At 45.8% G+C, this 24,992-nt stretch overlaps 1 protein-coding gene across 1 annotated transcript in view; it reads right to left on the reverse strand.

Moving 5' to 3' along the window:
* Positions 1-24,587, reverse strand: part of PPP2R2D (protein phosphatase 2 regulatory subunit Bdelta) — a 51,978-nt gene extending 27,391 nt beyond the window's left edge. Inside the window, exons 1-2 of the mRNA XM_088019789.1 lie at positions 24,520-24,587; positions 24,319-24,411 (exon numbers count right to left, since the gene is read on the reverse strand). Coding sequence (XP_087875915.1) covers positions 24,319-24,411; positions 24,520-24,526 — 100 coding nt within the window. The 5' untranslated portion in view covers positions 24,527-24,587. The remainder of the gene's footprint in view (positions 1-24,318; positions 24,412-24,519) is intronic.
* Between the last annotated feature and the right edge of the window lie 405 nt (positions 24,588-24,992).

The raw sequence follows: 24,992 nt of genomic DNA on the forward strand, positions 1-24,992 counted from the left end.
TACACCATATTAATAGAACGAACAGACAGAAACCACATGGTTATCGCCTGTGCAAAGCATTTGACAACATCCAACACTTCATCACGTTAAAAGCACTCAATACACTAAGAATAGAGGGGACCTTCCTCAACTTGATAAAGAGCGCCTATAGAAAAAGCCACAGCTAACATCATACTTAACGGTGAGAGTGGACGCTTTCCCCGTAAGATCAGGAAGAAGACAAGGATGTTCACCCTGACCATTTCTGGGAAGCTTTCTCCTGAAGGTTCCAGCCAGGGTAATTAGGCAAGGAAAACGAAAGGCATCCAGACTGAAAAGAAGTAAAACTTTTCTTGTTCAAAGATGGCATTACTTTGTACGCAGAAAATCCTAAGGAATCCACAAACCACTATCAGTGCTAATAAACAAGTGTAGTGAGGACTCAGGACACAAGAACAAACACAAAGATCAACTGTATTTCTATACACCAGCAATGAACAACCCAAAATGAAATTAAGGAAACAATTCCATTTACGTAAGTATCATCAAAAATTATAAGGTACTCAGGAATAAATTTAACCAAAAGATGGCAAGATTTCTAAACTAAAAATTGTAAAACATCGTTGAAAAATTAAAGGAAACCTAAAGAAATGGAAAGATTTCATGTGGAAACAGAAGTATTCTCCAAATTAATGTACAGACTACAGGCAACACCCCTATAAAGCCCCAGCAGTCTCCCCCACTCCATCACCCCACAGCAGAGAGTGACAAGCTAAATCTAAAAATGCATGTGGGACTGTAAGGGACCCAGAATAGCCAAAACAATTTTTAAAAAGAACAGAGTTGGAGGACTCACACTTCTTGATCTCAAAATTTTACTGCAAAGCTACAATAATTAAGACAGTGTGGTACTGGCATAAAGACAGACATACAGACCAAGGGGACAGAATTCAGAGTCCACACAGATACCCTTGCATCCATGGCCAATTCATTTTCAACAGAGGTGCCAAGACAACTCAAGGGGGAAAAAAACAGTATTTTCAACAAATGGTGCCCAAGACAACTAAATATCCACATGCAAAAGAAAGACAGTGGACCCTTACCTAATGCCACATACCAAATTAACTCAAAATGAGACAAAGACCTAAATATAAGGGCTAAATCTATAAAACTCTCAGAAGAACACAGGAGCAAATCTTTGTGATCTTGGATTAGGCAATGGTTTCTTAGATAAGACACCAAAAGCGTTGCAGACAAAAGAGAAAAAAAAGATAAGTTGGACATCATCTAAATTGAAAATTCTTGCGCATCTACAGACACCGAGTGAAAAGACAATGCACAGAGTGAGAGGAAATATTTGCAAATTATGTAGCAGGTGAGGGTCTAGCATCCGGAATATATAAAGAACTCAATAATTTTTTTAAAAAGTCAACTAAAAAAATGAGCAAAGGACTTGAATAGACATTTTTTCCAAAGAGAATATACAAATGTTGAATAAGCACAGGAAAAGATGCTCAACATCCTTAGTCTCTAGGGAAATGCGAATCGAAAGCATAATGGGATAGCACTGCATGTCTGTATTACAATGGCTAAACAAAAAAGCCCAAAACACCCTACAACTGTTGGCCAGGATGTAGAGAAACGAACCCTCACACACTGCTTGAGAGACTGTGACATGGTGCAGCCACTTGGGAGAACAGTTTGGCATCTCCTCAAAAAGGTAAACAGAGTTAGCGAATGACTGAGCAATCCCACTCTTAGGAATTATGCCTGAAAAAACTGAAAACACCACATCTACGTAAAAACTTGTACAAGAATATTCACAGCAACATTATTTAAACAGCCAAATAATGGAAACAGCCCAAAGCGTTCTTGAAATGAACTGAAAAACAAAATGTGGTCTATATTCACACGATGGAATATCATTCAGCCAAACAAGGAACGAAATACTGACCCGTGCTAGATTGTGGGTGAACCTTGAGGACATTTTGCTAAGTGGAAAAAGCCAGGCATAAAAAGCCACCTAATACATGATTTCATTTCTACAAAATGTCCACAATAGGCAAAATCAGAGAGACAGGAAGGAGGTGAGTGGCTGCCAGGAGTTGGGGCGGAGGGAATGAAGAGGGACTGCTAATGAGGCTTCTTCTGGGGGAGGAAGATGTTCTAGAACTAGACAGTGGTGACGGCTGCACAAGTCAGTGAACATACCAAAAAATACCCAACTGTAAACTTCACAAGTATGAGTTTTACGCCGAATGAATCATTATCTCAATAAAGCTGTTATTTTTACAAGTATACAATAAAAATGATTGGACCAAGTCACCGGAAGGGCCCTCACAACTTGTAACATTTCTCAATTGTATTCTGAAAGTACACCAGATTATTTCAAGTTTTTTCTAAACAGAAACCTATGAATTGTTCGACAAAACACTATTTTTAATCCCGTTTCACTTAAACTGAAAGAGCCTTTGTTTCTTTTGGCTACTTCTCACAAGCATGTGTGTAAGGTGGCAAAGACCAGAGAGATCAGGAAAATCAGTGTTCACATCATTACCCAACTACAAGTCTTGTCAGACCAGTTTCAGTGGGCTTCAAAACTTAGGAAGCCACATTTCACTTGTTAAAGCCCCTCAGAGATTTAACCACTCGTCAAGGAAAATTTGACTCATACAGAGTATTATTCCATGCTCTATTCCCCTCCACCCCATCCTAAAAAATGAGAAGTTCTGATCCCCAAAGGCCATCTGACAGAATACAACCCCCATCTCCTGCAGACACACTGAATAACGTGAATGGTCCTTAGGAGACTCTATGCTTACTCTCCGGAACAGTGACTCCTTCAGGAAACAGCCGCTGTGTGGACCATGGCGTAAGTCTGATCCAAGGCAAGTCAAAGCACTCTGGAACTACCAAAGACAGGACATTCTCTTTGTAACACCATCATCAAAGTACTTACTAGAACTTTTGAAGAAAATTAAAAATACACACTCTCCAACTGAAAACCTCGCCCCGCAAAGGATTCCAGCCTACCCCCACACACTGCAGCTGGAGTAACTTTTATTTTTTAAACACAAATGTGATCGTGTGATTTTCCTACTTAACATGCATCAGATGAATTCTCAACTGCCCTTAGGATAAAGATCAAAATCCTCATGCTATTCTCCCCTTTGCTTTCTACAGGCTGATCACCCAGGCCTTAGTTTTTTTTCTTTTTTTTTTTTTAAGATTGTGTTTATTTATTTCAGAGAGAGAGACAGAGATAGCAAGAGAGAGCACGAGTGTGGAGGAGAGGGAGAAGCAGACTCCCCACTGAGCAGGGAGCCTGACGTGGGGCTTGATCCCAGGATCCTGGGATCATGACCTGAGCCGAAGGCAGACGCTTAACTGACTGAGCCACCCAGGCGTCTCCCTAGTTTGTGATTTTAGAAAAATTGTAGCAAGTTATTTTTGACCAGTAAGTTCATTCAGTGCAATATAAATAATTCAATTTCCAAATAGCTTTTGAGGAATATATTTATTAAGAATAAAATTTTTTCAATTTTCAATGACTAAAAATAAATAAAAACATTAGAGTTGTAGAATTTCCTACTTTAAAAAATCCACATTTACTTCTGCCATAAAATGGAATGACATTCAGATCTATTCAAGAGAATGAGAAGATAAGCCACACATCAGGAGTAAATATTTGCAAAAGATACAGCTGATAAAGGACTGTTACCCGAAATGTACTAAGAACTCTTAAAATCAACAGTAAGAAAACAGCCCAACTACAAAATGGGCAAAAACCTTAACAGACATTTCAGCAAACAAGATATACAGATGGCAAATAAGCATATGAGAAGATGCTCAGCATCACATCCTCAGGGAAATGCAAATTAAAACAAGATACCACTATACACCTATTAGAATGGCAAAACCCCAAATCACTGATAACACCAAAATGCTGGTAAAGATGTGGAGCAACAGAACACTCATTCACTGCTGGTGGGAATGCAAAATGGTGCAGGCACTTTGCAAGAAAGTTTCGTCGTCTCTAACGAAACTAAACATTCTCTTCCCATATGATTCAACAATTGTGCTCCTTGGCATTTACCCAAAGGAGCTGAAAATTTATGTCTACCCAAAAACCTGCACACAAATGTTTACAGCAACTTTATGCATAATTTTTAAAACTTGGAAGCAACCACGATGTTCTTTGTTCTTCAGTAGGTGAACTGTGGTCCATCCAGACAATGGAATATTATTATTCAGAACTAAAAAGAAATGAGCCATCAAGCCATGAAAAGACACGAAAGAACCTTAAATGCATACAGTGATGTGAGAGAAGCCAGAATGAAAAGGCTGCGTACCTTGTGACCCCAACGACATGACACTCTGGGAAGGGTCAAACTTTGGAGACAGTGAAGAGATCAGTGGTTGCAGGGGTGAGTGGAGGTGAGGAACAGGCAGAGCACAGAGGATTTTCAGGGCAGAGAAACTACTCTGCATGATACTATAATGATGGACATGAGTCATTACACATTTGCCCAACCCACAGAACATTTAACACCCAGATTGAACTATAATGTCAACAGGCTGATAATGGGACTTTGGGCAATTGTCAGTGTTGGTTCTTTTGTTGTAACAAATCTACCACCTGGTGGAGGACGTTGACAGTGGAAGAACCTGTGTGTGTAGTGGGGAGGGGAGCAGGGGGTATATGGAAAATCTTTGTAGCTTCCCCTTAATTTTACAGGGAACCTAAAACTGCTCTAAAAAAGTAAAGTCTTTTTAAAAAAAAATTTCTGATATGTGCTACAATGTGGAGAGACCTTAAAAACATTACGCACAGTGAGATAAACCAGATACAGGTGGACAGTGTTGTATGATTCCACTTATACGAGGTCCCTACAATAGGCATTATGAATTTTCATAGAAACAGAAAGCAGAATAGAGATTATTGGGGGCTGGGGGGAAGGGGAAAAGGGTTTTTAAAAAATTTATTATTTAATGGGGACAGAGTTTTTGTTCAGGATGATGAAAAAGTTTTAGGTATAAATAGATAGTGCTGATGGTCACACAACATTATAAATGTAACTAATGTCAATGAGTTATATGCTTACAAATGGTTAAAACGATTGATATTAAACTCTGTATAGTTTACCACAATTAAAAAAAAATTCCCAGGCTTCACAAGAACATCCACTCTCACCACTTTTATTCAACAGAGTACTGGAAGTCGTAGCCACAACAATTAGCCAACATAAAGAAATATAAGGAATCTAAATTGGTAAGCAGTAAAACTCTATTTGCAGATGACATGACACTATATACAGGAAATCCTAAAGAATCCACCAAAAAACTACTAGACCTGATAAATACATTCAGTAAAGTCACAGGATTCAAAAATCAATGTACAGAAATCTGTTGCACTCCTATAATACTAATAATGAAGTGGCAGAAAGTGAAATCAAGAAAACAATCCCATTTACAACTGCACCAAAACCAATAAAGTACCAGGAATATACTTAACCAAAGAGGTGAATAACCTGTACTCTGAAAACTATAAAACAATGATCAAAGAATTTCAAGATGACACAAAGAAATGGAAATACATTCCATGCTCATGGGTTGCAAGAATATTGGTAAAATGTCTACACTACCCAAAGCAATATACACATTCAGTGCAATCCCTATCAAAATAACACCAGCATTTTTCACAGAGCTAGAACAAATAATCCTAAAATTTGTATGGAACCACAAAAGACCGTGACTAGCCAAAGCAATCTTGAAAAACAAAACCATGGGGGTATTGCAATCCCAGACTTGAAGTTAAATCACAAAGAGGTAGTAATCAAAACAGAATGATACTGGCATAAAAACAGACACAGAGATCAATGGAACAGAATAGAAAACCCAGAAATAAACCCACAACTCTGTGGTCAATTAATCTTCAACAAAGGAGGATGAATATCCAATGGGAAAAAGTGTCTTCAACAAATGGTGCTGGGAAAACTGGTCACATGCAGAAGAATGAAACTGGCCCACTTTCTTACACCATATACAAAAATAAACTCAAAATGGATTAAAGGCCTAAATGTGAAAACCTGAAACCATAAAAATCCTGGAGAGACCACAGGCAGTCATGTCTCTGACCTCGGCCACAGCAACTTCTTTCTGGTTATGTCTCCTGAGGAAAGGGAAACAAAAGCAAAAATAAACTACTGAGAGTTCATCAAAATAAAAAAACTTCTGCACAGCAAAGGAAACAACCAACAAAACTAAAAGTCAACCTATGGAACTGGAAAAGATATTTGCAAATGACATATCTGATAAAGGTTTAGTTACCAAAATATATAAAGAACTTAAACAACTCAACTCCCAAAAAACAAACGATCCAAATAAAAAATGGGCATAAGACATGAGCAGACATTTCTCCAAAGAAGACAACAAGATGATCAAGACACATGAAAAGATGCTCAACATCACTCATCATCAGGCAAATGCAAATTAAAACCACAATGACATGTCACCTCACACCTGTCAGAATGGCTAAAATCAACAAGTTATAAGAAACAACAACAGCAAGATGTGGAGAAAGGGGAACCCTCTTCCACTGTTGGTGGGAAAGCAAGCTGGTGCAGCCACTGTGGACAACAGTGTGGAGGTTCCTCAAACAGTTAAAAATAGAGCTATCCTACTATCCAGTAATGGCACTACTGGGTACTTACCCCAAAATACAAAAATACTAATTTAAGGGGATACATGCACCCCGATTTTTATAGCAGCATTATCTGCAATAGCCAAAGTGTCCACTGACTGATGAATGAATGAAGAGGTAGTCTATATATACAATGGGATATTACTCAGCCACCAAAAAGAATGAAATCTTGCCATTTGCAATAACATAGACGGAGCTAGAGAGTATTATGTTAAGCAAAATAAGTCAGTCAGAGAAAGACAAATACCATATAATCTCACTCATACATGGAATTTAAGGAACAAAACAAACCAGCAAAGGAAAAATAGAGAGAGGCAAACAAAAGAAACAGACTCTTAACTATAGAGAACTGATGGTTACCAGAGGGGAGGTGGGGAAGTGGGTTGGTGGGTGGGGGAATGAGTAAAGCAGGGGATGGGGATTAAAATAAATAAACTTAGGGGGCACCTGGGTGACTCAGCTGGTTAAGCATCTGACTCTTTGATTTTGTCTCAGGTCATGATCGCAGGGTGGGTGAGATCAAGGCCTTCGTCAGGCTCCGCACTGCGCATGGAGCCTGCTTAAGATTGCCTCTCCCTCTATCTGTCCCCATCTCTACAAAACAATTAAATAAAAATAAGCTTAGAATATAACATAGGAATCTAATACAGATTTCAATTAAAAAAAAAAATCCCAGTCCTCGGGGTGCCTGGGTGGCTCAGTCAGTTAAGCATCTGCCTTTGGCTCAGGTCATGATCCCGGGGTCCCGCATCAGGCTCCCTGCTGGGCTGGGAGTCTGCTTCTCCCTCTGCTACCCCCCCAACCCTGCTCATGCTCTCTCTCTCAAATAAATCAAATCTAAAAAACCAACCAGGGCGCCTGGGTGGCTCAGATGGTTAAGCGACTGCCTTCGGCTCAGGTCATGGTCCTGGAGTCCCGGGATCGAGTTCCGCATCGGGCTCTCTGCTCAGCAGGGAGTCTGCTTCTCCCTCTGACGGCCCCCCCCCATGTACTCTCTCTCTCTCTCTTTCTCACTCTCTCAAAATAAATAATAAATAAATCTTTAAAAAAACAAACAAAAAACCAAAACCCAAAAACCCAGTCCTCAAAAAACAAGGTCCAAATCAACGTTAGCCTGAGGGTTCTGTATTTTTCTGTAGGTCAAATGACATGAAAAGATGCAACCCCAGGGACCAGTTCTCAAGGCAGTGGCATGTACTCTCTCCAAGCCAGCAGGCTCCTCCACCAGGACACCACAGGCCCTCATGGCCAGCAACCCCAAAGGTAACAGTCAGTGGATTTCTAAAGCAACAATTTATATGATTACCATTTTACCTATTGACACACTTTACCCTGAACGGTATTAAACAGTACACAGAAAGTCCTGAGTGGTTAATTTTATAATTCAAGTCAATTCTCCCTTTTGCCACTGAATTCCACTGTTCCTCTGTGAACATTAAGTAAACTGAGAATAGTTAAACTTTCTCGTTCTCTCAAATTTCCAGTTGTAATTACAATTACTACCTGAACTTAACTGGGCTCTGGCAAAAGACTGTTTTTGGTAGGAGTGCCTGGGTGGCTCAGTCAGTTAAGCATCTGCCTTCAGCTCAGGTCATGATCCTGGGATCCTGGGATCCTGGGGTCCTGGGATCGAGCCCCACATAGGGCTCTGCTCAGTAGGGAGCCTGCTTCTCCCTCTGCCTCTGCCCCTCCTCCTGCTTGTTCACTCCCTAATAAATACATAAATCTTAAAAAAGTATTTTTGGTAACTACTACTCCTACTAAGACTATTTCTGACATTTCCAAAGACTCCAAAAAGTGACAGACACATCCTTTCTGGTACCATAAAGTCAAAACCTAAGAAATGTGATCTTTAACACTCAATCAGATCACTGAGGTCTGACAAGAGAGCTGGACAAACAGCAGCAACAGCGGGGGTAAAGCAAATGCAGTCATTTAGCCTGATGAAAAACTGTAAACGGTGAGCCGTGCATCTGTTCTGGTACAAATGTGTAAGTGGGGATAGTCTAAATGCCAATTTCATGGCAGAAGCTGCCGCTGGTGAGGGAAGGGGATGAGGCAGGTAGTTAGGTTCTAATGGGGTACCCGGAGGTCAGCAACGGAGAAGGTCAGAGGTCTGTCCTGGAAGAACCCACAAGAAGCTGGGTCAAACCAGACAGGCCCAAGATGGTGGGTGCCACCAGGCTGGAACCTCTGACCAAACAAGGAAGAAAAGGTGCAAACCTCCTTCTAAGAAATCCCTACCCCAAGTGACATGTATTCCTCCCCCTTGTTAACAGCTGTCCACAAAAGACAGAAAGCCGACCCCTACGTCCCACAGCCCCCTCTCTCCCTAAAGCTCCCGGCTCTCCAAAGTGTGATTTCCTTTTAACAGATCTTCCCGCTTGGGAGGCTCTCCTCCCCGTCTGCTGGGCTGTGTCTGTCTTTGAATTCCTTCTCAGGACAAGACCAAGAACGTATGGCAACTCCTTTGGGACAGGCTGGGATGAGGGCCCACAGCCCAGGGACTCCCCAGTTCACTGGGCAACAGAGAGAGGGGCTAGCAATGGATTTGGGGGTTAACAAAAAGGACTTCAGCTTGAACTGTAACTTTTACTTTTTTTTTTTTAAAGATTTTATTTATTTGAGAGAGAGCGAGCAAGAGAACATAAGCAGAAGGAGCAGCAGCAGAGGGAGAGGGAGAAGCAGGGAGGGAGCCCAATGTGGGGCTTGAACCCAGGACCCTGGTATCATGACCTGAGTTGAAGGCAGATGCTTCCCTGACTGAGCCACCCAGGTGCCCCTGTAACTTTTACTTCTTAAAAATCTGAAGCAAGGAGTAGCAAGATGGCGGAGGAGTAGGAGACCTAAATTTCGTCTGGTCCCAGGAATTCAGCTAGATAGTTATCAAACCATTCTGAACACCTACAAACTCAACAGGAGATCAAAGAAAAGAATAGCCCCAACTCTCTGAACAGAAAAGCGACCACTTTCTAGAAGGTCTCTTCTGACTGGTTTAGTGTCTATTTTTCTGGGGTCGTTGTTACCCTGTCAGCATTTTGTTCTCTCATTCATCAATTGTCCTCTGGACAAAATGACAAGACGGAAAAAAAAAATCACCTCAGAAAAAAAGAACAAGAGGTAGTACCGACTGCCAGGGACCTCACCAACAGGGACGTTAGTAAGATGTCGGAACTAGAGTTCAGAATGACAATTATAAAGATACTAGCTGGGCTTGAAAAAAGCATGAAAGATACCAGAGAAACGCTTTCTGGAGAAATAAAAGAACTAAAATCTAACCAAGTCGCAATCAAAAAGGCTATTAATTACGTGCAATCAAAAATGGAGGCTCTGGGTGCCTGGGTGGCTCAGTTGGTTAAGCGGCTGTCTTCGGCTCAGGTCATGATCCTGGAGTCCCGGGATCGAGTCCTGCATCGGGCTCCCCGCTGAGCAGGGAGTCTGCCTCTCCCTCTGACCCTCCCCCCTCTCGTGTGCTCTCTCTCTTTCTCTCAAGTAAATAAATAAAATCTTAAAAAAAAATGGGGGCACTAACCGCTAGGATAAATGAGGCAGAAGAGAAAATCAGCGATATAGAAGACCAAATGATGGAAAATAAAGAGGCTGAGAAAAAGAGAGAGAAACAACTACAGGATCACGAGGGCAGAATTCGAGAGATCAGCGATACGATAAGACAAAACAACATTAGAATAATTGGGATCCCAGAAGAAGAGAGAGAGAGGGGCAGAAGGTATATTGGAGCAAATTATAGCAGAGAACTTCCCTAATGTGGGGAAGGAAACAGGCATCAAAATCCAGGAGGCACAGAGAACCCCTCTCAAAATCAATAAAAACAGGTCAACACCCCGACATCTAATAGTAAAACTTACGAGTCTCAGAGACAGAGAAAATCCTGAAAGGAGCTCGGGACAAGAGATATGTAACCTACAATGGTAGAAACATTAGATTGGCGACAGACCTATCCACAGAGACCTGGCAGGCCAGAAAGGACTGGCATGATAGCTTCAGAGCATGAAACGAGAAAAATATGCAGCCAAGAATACTATATCCAGCTAGGCTGTCACTGAAAATAGGAGGAGAGATAAAAAGCTTCCAGGACAAACAAAAACTAAAGGAATTTGCAAACACGAAACCAGCCCTCCAAGAAATATTGAAAGGGGTCCTCTAAGTAAAGAGAGAGCCTAAGAGTAACACAGACCACAAAGGAACACAGACAATATACAGTAACAGTCACCTTACAGGCAATACAATGGCACTAAATTCATACCTTTCAATAGTTACCCTGAATGTAAATGGGCTAAATACCCCAATCAAAAGACACAGGGTATCAGACTGGATTAAAAAAAAAACAAGACCCATCGATATGCTGTGTGCAAGAGACTCATTTTAGACCCAAAGACACCCCCAGATTGAAAGTGAGGGGGTGGAAAACCATTTACCATGCTAATGGACACCAAAAGAAAGCTGGGGTGGCAATCCTTGTATCAGACAAATTAGATTTTAAACAAAGACTATAATAAGAGATGAGGAAGGACACTATACCCTACTTAAAGGGTCTATGCAACAAGATCTAACAATTGTAAATATCTATGCCCCTAACATGGGAGCAGCCAATTATATAAGGCAATTAAATAACAAAATCAAAGAAACACAGCCACAACAATACAGTAATAGTAGGGGACTTTAACAGCCCCCTTACTGAAACAGACAGATCATCTAAGCAAAAGATCAACAAGGAAATAAAGACTTTATTTTTATTTATTTATTTTTATTTTTAAGATTTATTTATTTATTTGACAGAGAGAGACACAGCGAGAGAGGGAACACAAGCAGGGGGAGTGGGAGAGGGAGAAGCAGGCTTCCCGCGGAGCAGGGAGCCTAATGCGGGGCTCCATCCCAGTTCCCTGGGATCATGACCTGAGCCGAAGGCAGATGCTTAACGCCTGACCCACCCAGGCGCCCCAGGAAATAAAGACTTTAAATGACACACTGGACGAAATGGACTTCACAGATATATTCAGAACATTCCATCCCAAAGCAACAGAATACACATTCTTCTCTAGTGCCCATGGAATATTCTCTAGAACAGATCACATCCTAGGTCACAAATGAGGTCTCAACTGGTACCAAAAGATTGGGATCATTCCCTGCATATTTTCAGATCACAATGCTTTGAAACTAGAACTCAATCACAAGAGGAAAGTTGGAAAGAACTCAAATACATGGAGGCTAAAGAGCATCCTACTAAAGAATGAATGGGTCAACCAGGAAATTAAAGAAGAATTTTAAAAAATCCATGGAAACAAATGAAAATGAAAACACAACTCTTCAAAATCTTTGGGATGCAGTAAAGGCGGTCCTAAGAGGAAAGTATACAGCAATACAAGCCTTTCTCAAGAAACAAGAAAGGTCTCAAATACACAACCTAACCCTACACCTAAGGGAGCTGGAGAAAGAACAGCAAATAAAGCCTAAACCCAGCAGGAGAAGAGAAATAATAAAGATCAGAGCAGAAATCAATGAAATAGAAACCAAAAGAACAGGAGAACAGATCAACGAAACTAGGAGCTGGTTCTTTGAAAGAATTAACAAGCTTGATAAACCCCTGGCCAGACTTATCAAAAAGAAAAATGACCCAAATCAACAAAATCATGAATGAAAGAGGAGAGATCACAACCAACACCAAAGAAATACAAACAATTAGAAGAACATATTATGAGCAATCTATGCCAGGAAATTAGATAACCTGGAAGAAATGGATGCATTCCTAGAGATGTATCAACTACCAAAACTGAACCAGGAAGAAACAGAAAACTTGAACAGACCTATAACCACTAAGGAAATTGAAGCAGTCATCAAAAATCTCCCAGCAAACAAAAGCCCAGGGCCAGATGGCTTCCCAGGGGAATTCTACCAGACATTTAAAGAAGAATTAATACCTATTCTTCTGAAACTGTTCCAAAAAATAGAAATGGAAGGAAAACTTCCAAACTCGTTTTATGAGGCCACCATTACCTTGATCCCCAAACAAGACAAAGACCCCATCAAAAAGGAGAATTACAGACCAATATCCTTGATGAACATGGATGCAAAAATTCTCACCAAAATACTAGCCGATAGGATCCAACAGTACATTAAAAGGATTATTCACCACGACCAAGTGGGATTTATCCCTGGGCTGCAAGGCTGGTTCAACATCCGCAAATCAATCAACGTGATATAATACATTAACAAAAGAAAGAACAAGAATCATATGATCCTCTCAATAGATGCAGAAAAAGCATTTGACAAAGTACAGCATCCTTTCTTGATCAAAACCGAGGGTTCTAGAGGGGAGGGGGGTGGGGGGATGGGTTAGCCTGGTGGTGGGTATTAAAGAGGGCACGTATTGAAAGGAGCACTGGGTGTTATATGCAAACAATGAATCATGGAACACTACATCAAAAGCTAATGATGTAATGTATGGTGATTAACATAATAAAATAACATTAAAAAAGAAAAAAATCTGAAGCAAATAAGACAAGATATTGAATGCATGACTATTTATTACTGTATCATATTAATAATATGTATGTAGGTTAAAAAGGTAACTTACAGAGTTTATCAAAACATGAGGTGGCAAACAGTCTGAAGATTTAAAATCCTTCTCCTACATGTAAGGTGTATCCTGAAAACAATGACTTCATAACATTTCTGTAGAACATGCAGGTAGATGGCTTACTGTGAACAGTAGAAACAAAGTTGGACGTAGCCCCTGCCGCTTTATGAAGTTAGGTGTACTTACGAATGCACTGACGCACGAAAGGCACTGAAGCCCCCCCCTTTCAAAAATTATTAGCTGGGTTATTGTTCGGCTTTGTTTTAAACCTAGTTAATGATACTAGTGCTTTTCAAAGGGTGTGTTCTTATGGATATCTCTTTTGCCATTCGAGATGCCCGGAGCAGAAGCATGAAAACTCACAGCAACAGTGTGCAGGGAATTTTCGCACACAGTGAGACCAGCCCAAAGAGCAGGTGCTCATGAGGAGCAAGGGAAACTCTCCTGGGTTCATTCTTAGAGAGCTGGTCTTTTCCTTTTCTTAGGGCCCCTTTTCTCCTTATCATTACAAAACACAATGCATCCTTGGTGTGAAACATGTAACAATACAGAAGCGTACGGCATAAAAGCAGACGTCCCTCGTCAGTGTAAATATGAGCCCCTGCTCTCCACAGGCCCCCACTTTGGACCACTGGGCAGGGCACCTCCACACCTACGCATTTACAACCACACTCCGTTTTACAGGGGAATGCTGTTCTGCAAGCTGTTGTTGGTTTTTTTTTAAGATTTTGTTTATCTGAGAGCGAGCGAGCAAGAGAGGGGGAGGATCAGAGGGAGAAGCAGACTCCCTGCGAAGCCAGTAGTCCAATGCAGGACTCAATCCTCGGACTCCAGGATCATGACCTGAGCCAAAGGCAGCTGCTTAACCAACTGAGCCACCCAGGCGCCCCAAGCTGCTGTTTTTAACCTCATGTCACAGATTGCTTTCCGACAGGTATGGACCCCTTTAATGCACAATATGGGCATACCATAATGCTTTTATTCATTCATTCATTCATTCCCATAATGCTTTTAATCACTTCACCACTTTTGGGCATTTCAGTTTTTCCGGATGTCTGCTTGCTGCACAGTGCACAACTCTGTAAACACATGATCCTGCAGTGCTGGCATGCTCCTGCAGGGTTCCTGCAGGTGGAATCATGGGGTTGCAACCTGGCTTTAAGTTTAACAGTCACGGGGGTGCTTGGGTGGCTCAGTCATTAAGTGTCTGCCTTCGGCTCAGGTCATGATCCCAGGGTCCTGGGATCAAGCCCCGCATCGGGCTCCCTGCTCCGTGGGGAAGCCTGCTTCTCCCTCTCCCATTCCCCCTGCTTGTGTTCCCTCTCTCACTGTGTCTCTGTCAAATAAATAAATTAAAAATCTTAAAAAAAAAAAAAAAACTTTAACAGACATATATGCTAAACTGCCCTCCAAAAATTGAGTGTAGAGATACTCTTTCCAGAAATGTCAAAAAGTAAAACCTCACCACTACTTTAAAATTTCTTTGCTCCATACCATTTCTTTGATGATTTATATTAACTCTTTCACTTATCCCTTTTAAAAATGAAATATCTATATGCCTATAGATAAGGTTAAAGATGAAGACCTCTCATCTGCTTTTTTCACCCCAAATTTCCTAATTATCATCTGGGAACTTGCTACCTTTGGGGCAAGGATGAGGACTCACTGAGAACTCACAATTTATCAAAACATGTCCTGTGGGCCAACACTGTGCTTGGTATTGTGCAAAATTTAGAAAAAGACAAACATGGGGCGCCTGGGCGGCTCAGTCGTTAAGCGTCTGCCTTCGGCTCAGGTCATGGTCCCAGGGTCCTGGGATCGAGCCCCGCATCGGGCTCCCTGCTCGGCGGGAAGCCTGCTTCTCCCTCTCCCGCTCCCCCTGCTTGTGTTTCCGCTCTCGCTGTGTCTCTCTGTCAAATAAATAAATAAAATCTTAAAAAAAAAAAAAGAAAAGACAAACGTGTTCCGTGCATTCACACACCTGCATCCCTATTTTAGTTGTGGTATTCTGACGGGTGGAGATCAAACAGGCCACAGTCTGTTCCACGCTCTGAGACCAAAGCCCTGTCCAGGATTTCTGTTTTCCGGGTTGGTCCCTGCCTCTGAGCTCTGAACTCCATCTTCTATTTATGTTCAATTTATGAGCCACCCTTCCTGTCCCACTTACCATTCGCCATCTAAACCACTACTGACCCACACACAGATCTGACTTTCCTTAATTTCCAACAGCAGCAATACCAACAAAAAATCCCCTTGTAAAAGATACATGTTTAGCAGACTTAACTCTGGGTAGGAGAGCATACGAACTAGGGGGCAGAAGAATTAAAATTCAAGGTTTACAGTAAAAAATATTTAGAGGTTACTATTCATAACGTATAAAGAGCTTTTAAAAATTGATTTTCAAAAAGCTCAGGAGAAAACCGGAGAAATGATGTGATCTAACAATTCACAGAAGAAACAAATTGTCAATAAAAAAATCTCTGTTGCTAACTGGTAAGGAAACACAAATTATAGCATTAGATTTGCCGTGATGACAGCTAACATGAAAAAGCCTGATGTTCTCAGTCAGTGAATGGGGTAAGAACTCCTGGGGAAGGTTTAAGTTGGCATCGTCTTTGGGAGGGCAATTTGGCAGCATCAAGCTTTGCCAGTGTGCCCGTTCCTAGGAATCTAGCCAGAGAAATGCCCGCACAGGCAGGTGGGCGACCAGACTATTTACCATGGCATCTTTAGTAACAGCAAAAATTGGAAACCACCAATGAGACTAGTTAAGTAGATGAGCTAATTTGTATAATGCAACAGTATGTAGCCATCAAAAGAGACCAAAGAGAGCTATGCCACAAGACAGCATGGTTAAAAATATTTAAGTATGGGCTTTGGACTCAGAACACCTGGACTGGATGGATCCTGACACTAGCACCCACTAGCTCTGTGACCTTGGGCAAAGTGACTTATGTTCCTGAGAGTCAGTTTTCTCATTTACCCAACAAAGGCAATAGGAGCACTTATATCTCAAGGGGTGGCTGCAACAGTCAATGAGGTCAGGTATATACACAACTCAGCAGAAAGCCTGGGTCACTGTAAAATCTTAAATTACATACTAGGGATGCAAAAAAGTTGCAAAACAATGTTTATAACAGGATTCACATTTTGTAAAAAAAAAAAAAACAAAAACAAAACTGCTTATATACAAACTAAGTTTTAAAAAACAGAAATGAATAAATGCATAGGAAGTGGTCTAAAAATGCACACACAACAGTTAAGAGTAGTTACCTCTGGGGAGGATTCCCGGACGGCAGTGAAGAGGGCATTTCACTTTTATTCTTTATAAATCCGTATCACTTAGTTTTTCTTTAAATATTGAATGCTCTGCTTTTATATTGACAAAAACAATAAAATCCAGTAAAGATGAGAAAGGACAGTCAATCTTGAAATCTGCCCTATCTCTTATTCCTACTGCTTAGAGCTCACTTTATTTTTTTTTTTAAAGATTTTATTTATTTATTTGAGAGAGAGAATGAGAGAGAGAGCATGAGAGGGGAGAGGGTCAGAGGGAGAAGCAGACTCCTTGCTGAGCTGGGAGCCCGATGTGGGACTCGATCCCGGGACTCCAGGATCATGACCTGAGCCGAAGGCAGTCGCTCAACCAACTGAGCCACCCAGGCGCCCTAGAGCTCACTTTAAAGCAGCAGTTCTCAAAGTGTTGTCTGTGGACCCCTGGGGGTCCTCAGGAACCTTCCAGAGGTCCCTGAGGTAAAAATGATCTTCATACTAAAGTGTTGCCATCTGCACGGATGAACAAAAGCAAGGGTGGTGGAAACTGGTGGCACCTTCGCTTACAGCACGGACTGGGCAGCAGAGTGCACACACGCGCTTGCACACGCGCTTGCACACACGCTTGCGCACGCAAAGGCATGAAAGCAAGCAAGCCAGTCTCACCTAGGACTGTCCTGATAAACAGTCAAACTCATTAATTTTACTCAACCCCAATCCTCCGGTATGAGTTTTTTAAATATTCTTTGTGGTAAAATGGTCACTATGCATAAATCACGTCTGCTCCACCTCCAAGTACAGTGACCGTCTCAAGGAAAAGCACATGCACAGCTGTCTGTGTTGCGAGCTGAACTAGTCACTCTTCTCATGGAATGCCATTTTTACGTGAAAGAACAACTCACCAACTATGGTTATTCAGACTTGGGTATCTGGCAGAGAAGTTTCCTGAAAGTGAACAAAGGGAGCCTCTCACTTCACAGAAAATAACTGACAGCATTTGTTGCCAATGTTAACATCCACACTTTCAAGAGGAAATTTGAATTTTGGAAAACTTGTATCTATTTCTATTACTTCCCGATTCAAGACTTTTCTGAGGAAATCAGCTGTGACATTAACAAATGTGATTTTCTTTGATCCTCTATAATGAAATATACCAACATTTTGAAGATCTGAATAACCCAGTGTACCAGTATTTGGAACACTTGATCCAAATGACCAAAGTATGATGTTACCAAATCATGCACATGAGCAAGAGATCCATTCAAAGTACAGGATAGAAGTAATGGATTTTAACATAACAGGGAATAAAAGTTAAATGACAGTTTCAGGTTCTAAAGCATAACTGAACTTGAAACCACCACGTACTCAGTTTTGCAGTAGTGTTAAAGAAGATCCAGAATTATATGAAAAGGCTATTAATTCATTCTTACTCTACATGTGTGAGGTCAAATTTTCTTCATATATTTCAATAAAACAATTTCAACAGATTGAACGCAGAAGCCGAGCATCTGAAAATCCAGCTGTCTTCTATTAACCCCTATACTTAAGGGTTTACAAAACGTAAAACAATGCCAGTCTTCTCACTAAATCTTTTGTTTTGGGAAAGTTGTTTTTCATTAAAGATGTTATGTTCACATGTAATAGACTCATTACTATTTTAAAATGAAATAATAAACGTTTTAAGTTCTTCTAATTCAAATAGTAAATTCAAATCAGTAAATATTGACAGATATAACCCATACAAACAAAAGCTCTCTGATCCTCCTGCAACCAAAGGCTCTGAGAACCACTGGTTTAGCACAGGGGCTGGCAAAATACAACTTGAGGGTGAAACCCGGACTCCGCTGTTTTAACAGGGATGCTGGCCCACTGCCGCGTCCCTTGGTTCTGTGGGGTCTGCAGCTGCTTTCCAGCTACACAGGCAGAGCTGAGCTCTGTAGCTGCAAGAGAGACATCCTGGCCTGCAAAGTCTAAAATATTTACTATTTGGCCCTTTACAAAAAAAAAAAATCTGCAGACCTCTGACTTCCAGTAAGCCCACATTTCCAGCTTTTATTCAGGCAGTAACTTCCTACTGGCCTCCATTCTTCCGCCTTCACCAACCATTCTCTCAGGGCCAGCGTGACCTCCCTAAAAAAGGTAAAGCTGATGTCACTCTTCTGCTTAGAATCTTAAAGGCTTGGGATCAGGCGATCACTTCCAGATACAATTCGAAGTCCTCAGCATGGTGCTCAAGGCTGTTACTCAGCACTCTTTGGCCCTCCCACTCAGCCCCTCAACACGGTCGGCCACTCCCCTCTCTCCGCAGAAGGACGGCCAAACGCTCTGGTTTCCCAGAATGCACCATGCTCTCGCCAATCTCCTCTCGGAGCCTCCTCCATCTGGAACATTGTCCTCTTCCCTTTCTCCCCCTGCCACACCCTGATTTCCTCCCCTTCACTCCCCACCCAAGTCTGTGTCTGGGACACTTCAAGCAAGTTCTCTCTACTTGCTCTGTTCTCAGGAGGGTGCAATGATTGTCTCAAGAGAGGGCTTCTGGAGACAGGAACGGGGTTTCTCTATTTCAACATCCACACCGGCTGCCCTTCAGGACACAGTCGTGAACCTTCAGGATGAACTAAGCTGAAAGCCGGTCCCCATAACACCCTTCACTTTCTTCACTTGGCTCCCGGGAGCAACAGAGAGTAAGCTCTTCTATGCGAGAGCATCTCGTAAGATAACATTCCCACAGTTATCAGTTACTGTGTGTGCCTGTTTGCCAGAACTTTCCCTGCATTTATGTGGAACCTTCCTAACAACCTGTAACGGCCACAGGGAATAGTATCCCAGTTGTACAGACGAAACGCCACAAGAGAAGTAACCCGTCAAGTTAACACAAAGCTAGTAAGAGGGTTGAACTGGGATTTGTACCAAATGCCTTTCCATATCCTGAGTAACAAGTTGAAGAGACAAGCCTAACCCATGTGCTAAACTGGGGAACAACAAGGAGGATAAAGCCGAGGGCTAAATACCATGATATACTAAGTAAAGGGAAAGGTCACACTCTAAGACAGAACACGAGGTGTTAAGAGTGGCTGAACAGTGATTCGTAAAGAAAGTGGACCGTGAAAAGGACTAGTAAGTAGGGTGTGGGAGGTAGGCAGGAAACAAAGAGTATTCTCAGTTGGGAAAGAAACATGAGCAAGGATCACAGGGTATGAGCAAGAAATACGAGCAAGAAAAGAGCACTGAATAATAATGGCAAAGCCAGGAGGTTAGGCCCAATTGAAGGGATCTAGGGTGAGTGAAGAGACTGGGGGGAAATCAGGAAAAACCAAGAAACTGTGATTTTTAGGTCTACGTATAGCTACAACCAAACCTAAACCCCTAAAATACGTGAGAATTAATTAACAGTCGTACCTACGCTCAAACAACACTTTGCAGGAAACAAAAACACTGCAGATTGTTTAATCTTGACAAAAATCTTTTTTTTTTTTTTTAAAGATTTTATGTCTTTGTTTGAGAGAGAGAGTGAGCATGGGGGGCAGAGGGAGAGGGAGAAGCAGACACCCCGCTAAACAGGGATCCCGACTCGGAACTCTCAGCACTTGATCCCAGGACTCTGGGACCACGACCTGAGCTGAAGGCAGATGCCCAACCAGCTGAGCCACCCAGGCGCCCCCTGACAAAAATCTTTTGATATAATTTCTAGATAAGTGAGCTGAGCTTCAGAATGGGCCTTCACACCTGATAAATGGCAGACATGAACTAAACCCAGAATTTCCCATCAAAACAAGACTTTTAAAACCAAGGAATAAAAAAAAAATTGGAGTATGATTTAATATTACCATAAATTTTACACTTACATCTGATTACATAACTAAGATTAGTCCAGCTTCTTGAACATGCAGCCTGATTTCAGAAGCATTACAATGCACTGTGCTCCTAAGTATGTGAAATGCCTTAATCTTAAGAAAACCACACATACCTGATTTCCTAATGACACAACCTCCCCATGAAGCTCTCTCCTAAATTAAACAGCAAGAATGTTACTAGATCATTTTCTTGTTTGATGGCTTTCCCCCACAAGATGCTTTCCTGGAGAACTTTTTCAATGGCATAGATATAAATATTAAGTAAACGGGAATCCTACAATGGAGTGTAGACAATGTATCAGATGAGGAATACTTGAAATAATCAAACACAGTATCCCATCACAACTTAAAAAAAAAAATCAATGATACTGAATGTTCATTTTCTATATACAGAAAACACCCCCCACAATACCCTAAAAATAATAAATATGATTGAAAAGTTTTGCATTCACAAATACTGGATTTCACTGATTCCAGGGAGCACAGGCTCCTACATGTTAACATTTCTGAAATCGGATGTAGCTCACATCCCATGAAACACAGTATCTTCCTGGTATTGATACCCAAGTGCCCTTAATTTTTGTTTCCCTTCCCCAACTTCAAAGTTTTCCTGTAATAATATATCTACATAAACCCCTTTAGAAAGGCCGTACCACGTCACCGAGATACCTGTAGGATTTATACAACTCCCCAGACTTAAGCTGGAGTTACAGATGAACCTTTAGTTTTATCTCTTTAGGAAAAGATTAACGTCCAATTCAAGACCACAGACCAGATCACGGATTAAGAAACAGATTAAAACAAAACCATCAAGTATAAAGTCAAGACACGTGATATTACCGATGATGAACCAGCGGCCATCAAGCTATACAGAAAGCTATAAAACCAGGTCATAGCTACAAAGCCCTCTGGCGACAGCCCTCCCCACTGTTTCTCTGGAAAAGCAATCAATGTGTAAAGGCAGCAGGACCCAAAGCTTCCCTGCAAGAAGGCAAGTACACTCGTGCTGAAGTAACTCGCACGCAAAACTGCTGCATCGTCTGCTGGGTGTGCGGGGTCCGGCTCTTCCCATCAAGTCGTCTTTGTGACATCTGCTCTTTGGTGGCCATGTTTTAACCCTTGTTCCTAACCTTCCAACCCTGGGATAGGTACTTCCTCTCAAGGCATCTCATTTCCATTTGCTTTCAAAAGTCAGAAGCCATCTCCTACAATTCTGGCCGGTGAGGGCTCCTGCGAGCTTTAGAAGGTAGCCGTCCGAAGGCTGGCAGCCACATCCCTCAGCGAGGGCTGCAGCAGGACTGGCCACGGACGGTTCCTGAAGCAGTCCAGCATGCACGGGGTCTGGAGCCAGCCGGCCTGGCTTCAAACCCTGGCTCTGCCGTTACAGTGGCTGCTGACCAACTTAACGGCCCTCTGTGCCTCGACTTCTGCATCTAGAACTGGGAAGAACAGTCCCATTCTCCTAGGCCTGTGTGAACAGGGAATTAATGGATCCAGGTAACAGAGCCAAATCAGGAGCACAGGGAGCACTCAATGTCTCTTGGCTATCACTACCCCAGACAGCGTCCTCTACAAGGTGTTTGGGGGGGGGGGCAGCCAGCCTTTAAGCTGGAGACAAACTAGCAAAGGGCTGTAGTATCGCGCGGCATCTGCAAAAGGCGTTTGTCCCGTGGCAGTTGCCCAAGGAAAGGGCGTAGGGCCTGGGGACTGGGCACCACACGTGGAAACCTACGTGAATACTGAACAGCTTCCACGCGGCACTCACTACCTAGAGCACAAGGATTTGCAGGTACAAGCTAACCAACCCTTTTTCACTTCCTTCGGGAAGCCTTCCCCCAGTTTTGACTCTTGACTCTTGCTCCTCTGGGCATCAGCGTTGCCCTGTTGCACCTGCAGAGGGTGGTGACTGCGGCCACGGGCAGCGCGCCGCAGGGAGGGAGCAGTGAGCGCCGCCGCAGCGCCCGGTCAGCAGCAGGAAGATTACCAGTTCCCCTGTGGGCCCAGCTCTCCTCCGGCCCGCAGGGCACGAGGAAGCCCTTCCTGGGGTCCCAGATCAGCTGTGCTGGCCGGGCCCGCGCCTCACTAAGCCAAGCCCCACTCCTAGGAAAGAAAAGGTCATCAAATTTCACACAGCACCGCACTTCCTTCAGGAGCTGTGATTCGAGTCCCCCAAACCATCCGCTTCAAAACAACAAGAAACGCAGGAGCCTCTGCCCGCCGAGCACACTGCTCGAGCGCTGCGCCCGGGCTGCCGCACTCAGGCGGGGACGAGGCCCCGGGCTGCCGCACTCAGGCGGGGACGAGTTCCCGGGCCGAGCCTCGGCCACGGCCACGGCGGAGCGAAGCAGAAAGGCACCCGCCCGCGGGGTTCCAGTGGAGCGCCTCCCCGTGGAGCTCCGAGCAGGGCGCGCGCCACGGGCCACGGGTCTCAACAAGCAGCGGGTGCGGCACGCGTCGCGGCGCGGGAGCCTCGTCCACATACCCGACCGCACCGTCTCCCCGCAGCACCCCTGCGTCGCCGCGGAGCGTGGGCGCGAGCTCCTCCCGCTCCTTGCTCGGCGGCCTCCGTTGCGCACAGTGCGGCCTCCGGGGCCACGGGCTCCTGCGGCCGTCGCACCCTCGGCCCACACGCGGCCACGGGCCCGGCGCCGAGGGGGAGCCGCGAAGGCTCTGCGCCGACCGCGCGCGGAGGCCGAAGCGTGCTGCCGGGAGCGCTCCAGGCACGCAGCCCCCGGGGCGCGCGACGGCGGCCGGCAGGGGGCCCCACGGACGGGCACAGTCCGCGCCGCCGGCGTCTGCATCCACTCAAAGGCGCGAAGCCGGGATTTAAAACCGCAAAAAGTTCCAATCGGTTCGACCCAGTGAACAGAGTTATCTCGGTGAAGGCTTTTTGAACGAAAGAATATGCCGTCTTCAAAGTGCAACGTCCACTGAAAACACACCGTTTTAGACCTCCCCGCTAACTCACGCAGTTTGCCAACCACTTTTTTAGAAAAGGGAAGCCGGGGACCGAGACGGGCAGCGAACTCCACACAAGTCAGGCTCGCTTTACTCCGCCCGCTCGGCGCGCGGACAGCAAGGCGGCGCTCAGTGACCGCGGGGAGCCGCCGCCCCAAGCCTCCCGCCGCGCGGCGTCCCGTGCGGCCCCGGGGTCTCGCGACGGCCCCCGGCGAGCTGGGGCGGCGGGCGTCGCCAGAAGGGGCCCGGAGACCCGGGCGGAGTCCGCTGCCGCCGAGGAAGCTGCGTTCCCGGCACAGACGGCACTTCCGCGACGAGCGGCACGACGACTGCGGGAAGGTCACCGCGCCGCGCCCCCCGCCGCCGGCCCGGGGAGGAAGGAAACGGCAGCCGGCGAACGCCAAGGGCCCCCGGCGCTAGGACGACGAGCGGCAGCCGAGGGCCTCGTCAGGCCGGAGCCCGGCGCCTGCTCTCGGGGCCGGGGAGGGCGAGCGCAGCCCGCCCCGCCGCCCGCCCCGCCGCCCGCCCCGCAGCCGCCCCGCAGCCGCCCCTCCGCCCGCCGCCCGCCCCGCAGCCGCCCCGCCGCCCGCCCCGCCGCCGCCCCGCCGCCCGCCGCCCCGCCGCCCGCCGCCCCGCCGCCCGCCGCCCCGCCGCCCGCCGCCCCGCCGCCGCCCCGCCTTCGGCTGTCCCAGCCGCAGCTCCGCCGAGCGCGGAGAGCGGCCGCCTGCGCCGGGAGGGCCCGGGACGCGCCGAGCACCCGAGTCCGCGTGGGGCTCCGTGACCTTGGCTCCCCGGGCGAGCCCTCGGGGCCGCCGCCCCGGCCGGCGCCCGACCTCCGCGCGCTCCCTGCGAGCGGCCGCCCCGCCGGCCACGGGGGCTGCGCCGCGGGCCGGGGCTGGGGGAGGGGAGCGTGCGCCCGCGCGGGGCGCCCGCCGGAGCCAGGGGCGCGGCCTTACCTTCGGCCACGTCCTCGTCGACGGCCCCCTTGACCTGCGAGAAGCACCACTGCAAGTCGTTGCCGCCCGCGGGGCAGCCGCCGCCTCCGGCTCCTGCGAACACACACACCGGGCGCGTCAGGGCCCCGCTCCCGCCCCGCGCCCAAGCCCCCGCCCAGGACCCCCACCCGGCGCCCGCCCCGCCCCGCGCGGGCCCCGCACCTGCCATGGCCGGCCGGCGGGCGGGCGGGCGGGCACCGAGGCGGCGGCGCACGAAGGAGGCGGCCGCCGCGCTGCTGCCGCCCGAGCACCTCAGCCCGGCCGCCGCCGCCGCCGCCGCCGCCGCCGCCGCGGCTGCCGGGGAGGGATTTTTTTTTTTTTTCCCTTTTCAAAATGGCGCCCAATGCCCGTCGCCCCGCTCGATGACGTCATCCCCCTCCGCCTCCTCCGCAGGCCCGGGCGGGGGCGGGGCCGCCGGGAAGCTACCCCGCGGGGGCGGGGCGGGGCGGGGCTCGGCGCGCGGCCGCGGGGGCTGCCGGGGGCTGCGGGGCGCGCCGACCGCGCCTGCGCAAGCCGCCGCCCCCCCTGCTGCGCCACGCCCCCTGCTGCGCCACGCCCCCCCTCCCCCCCCCCCCCCCCGCCCGAGGCCGGCATCATCCCGAACCCGACCGGGGGCGTCCAGGACCGCGGGGCTG

This window comes from Eumetopias jubatus, unplaced genomic scaffold (genome assembly GCF_037043125.1).
Source record: "Eumetopias jubatus isolate StellerSeaLion01/CBP00866 unplaced genomic scaffold, mEumJub1_p1.0 scaffold_17, whole genome shotgun sequence".
Taxonomy (NCBI): Eukaryota; Metazoa; Chordata; class Mammalia; order Carnivora; family Otariidae; genus Eumetopias; species Eumetopias jubatus.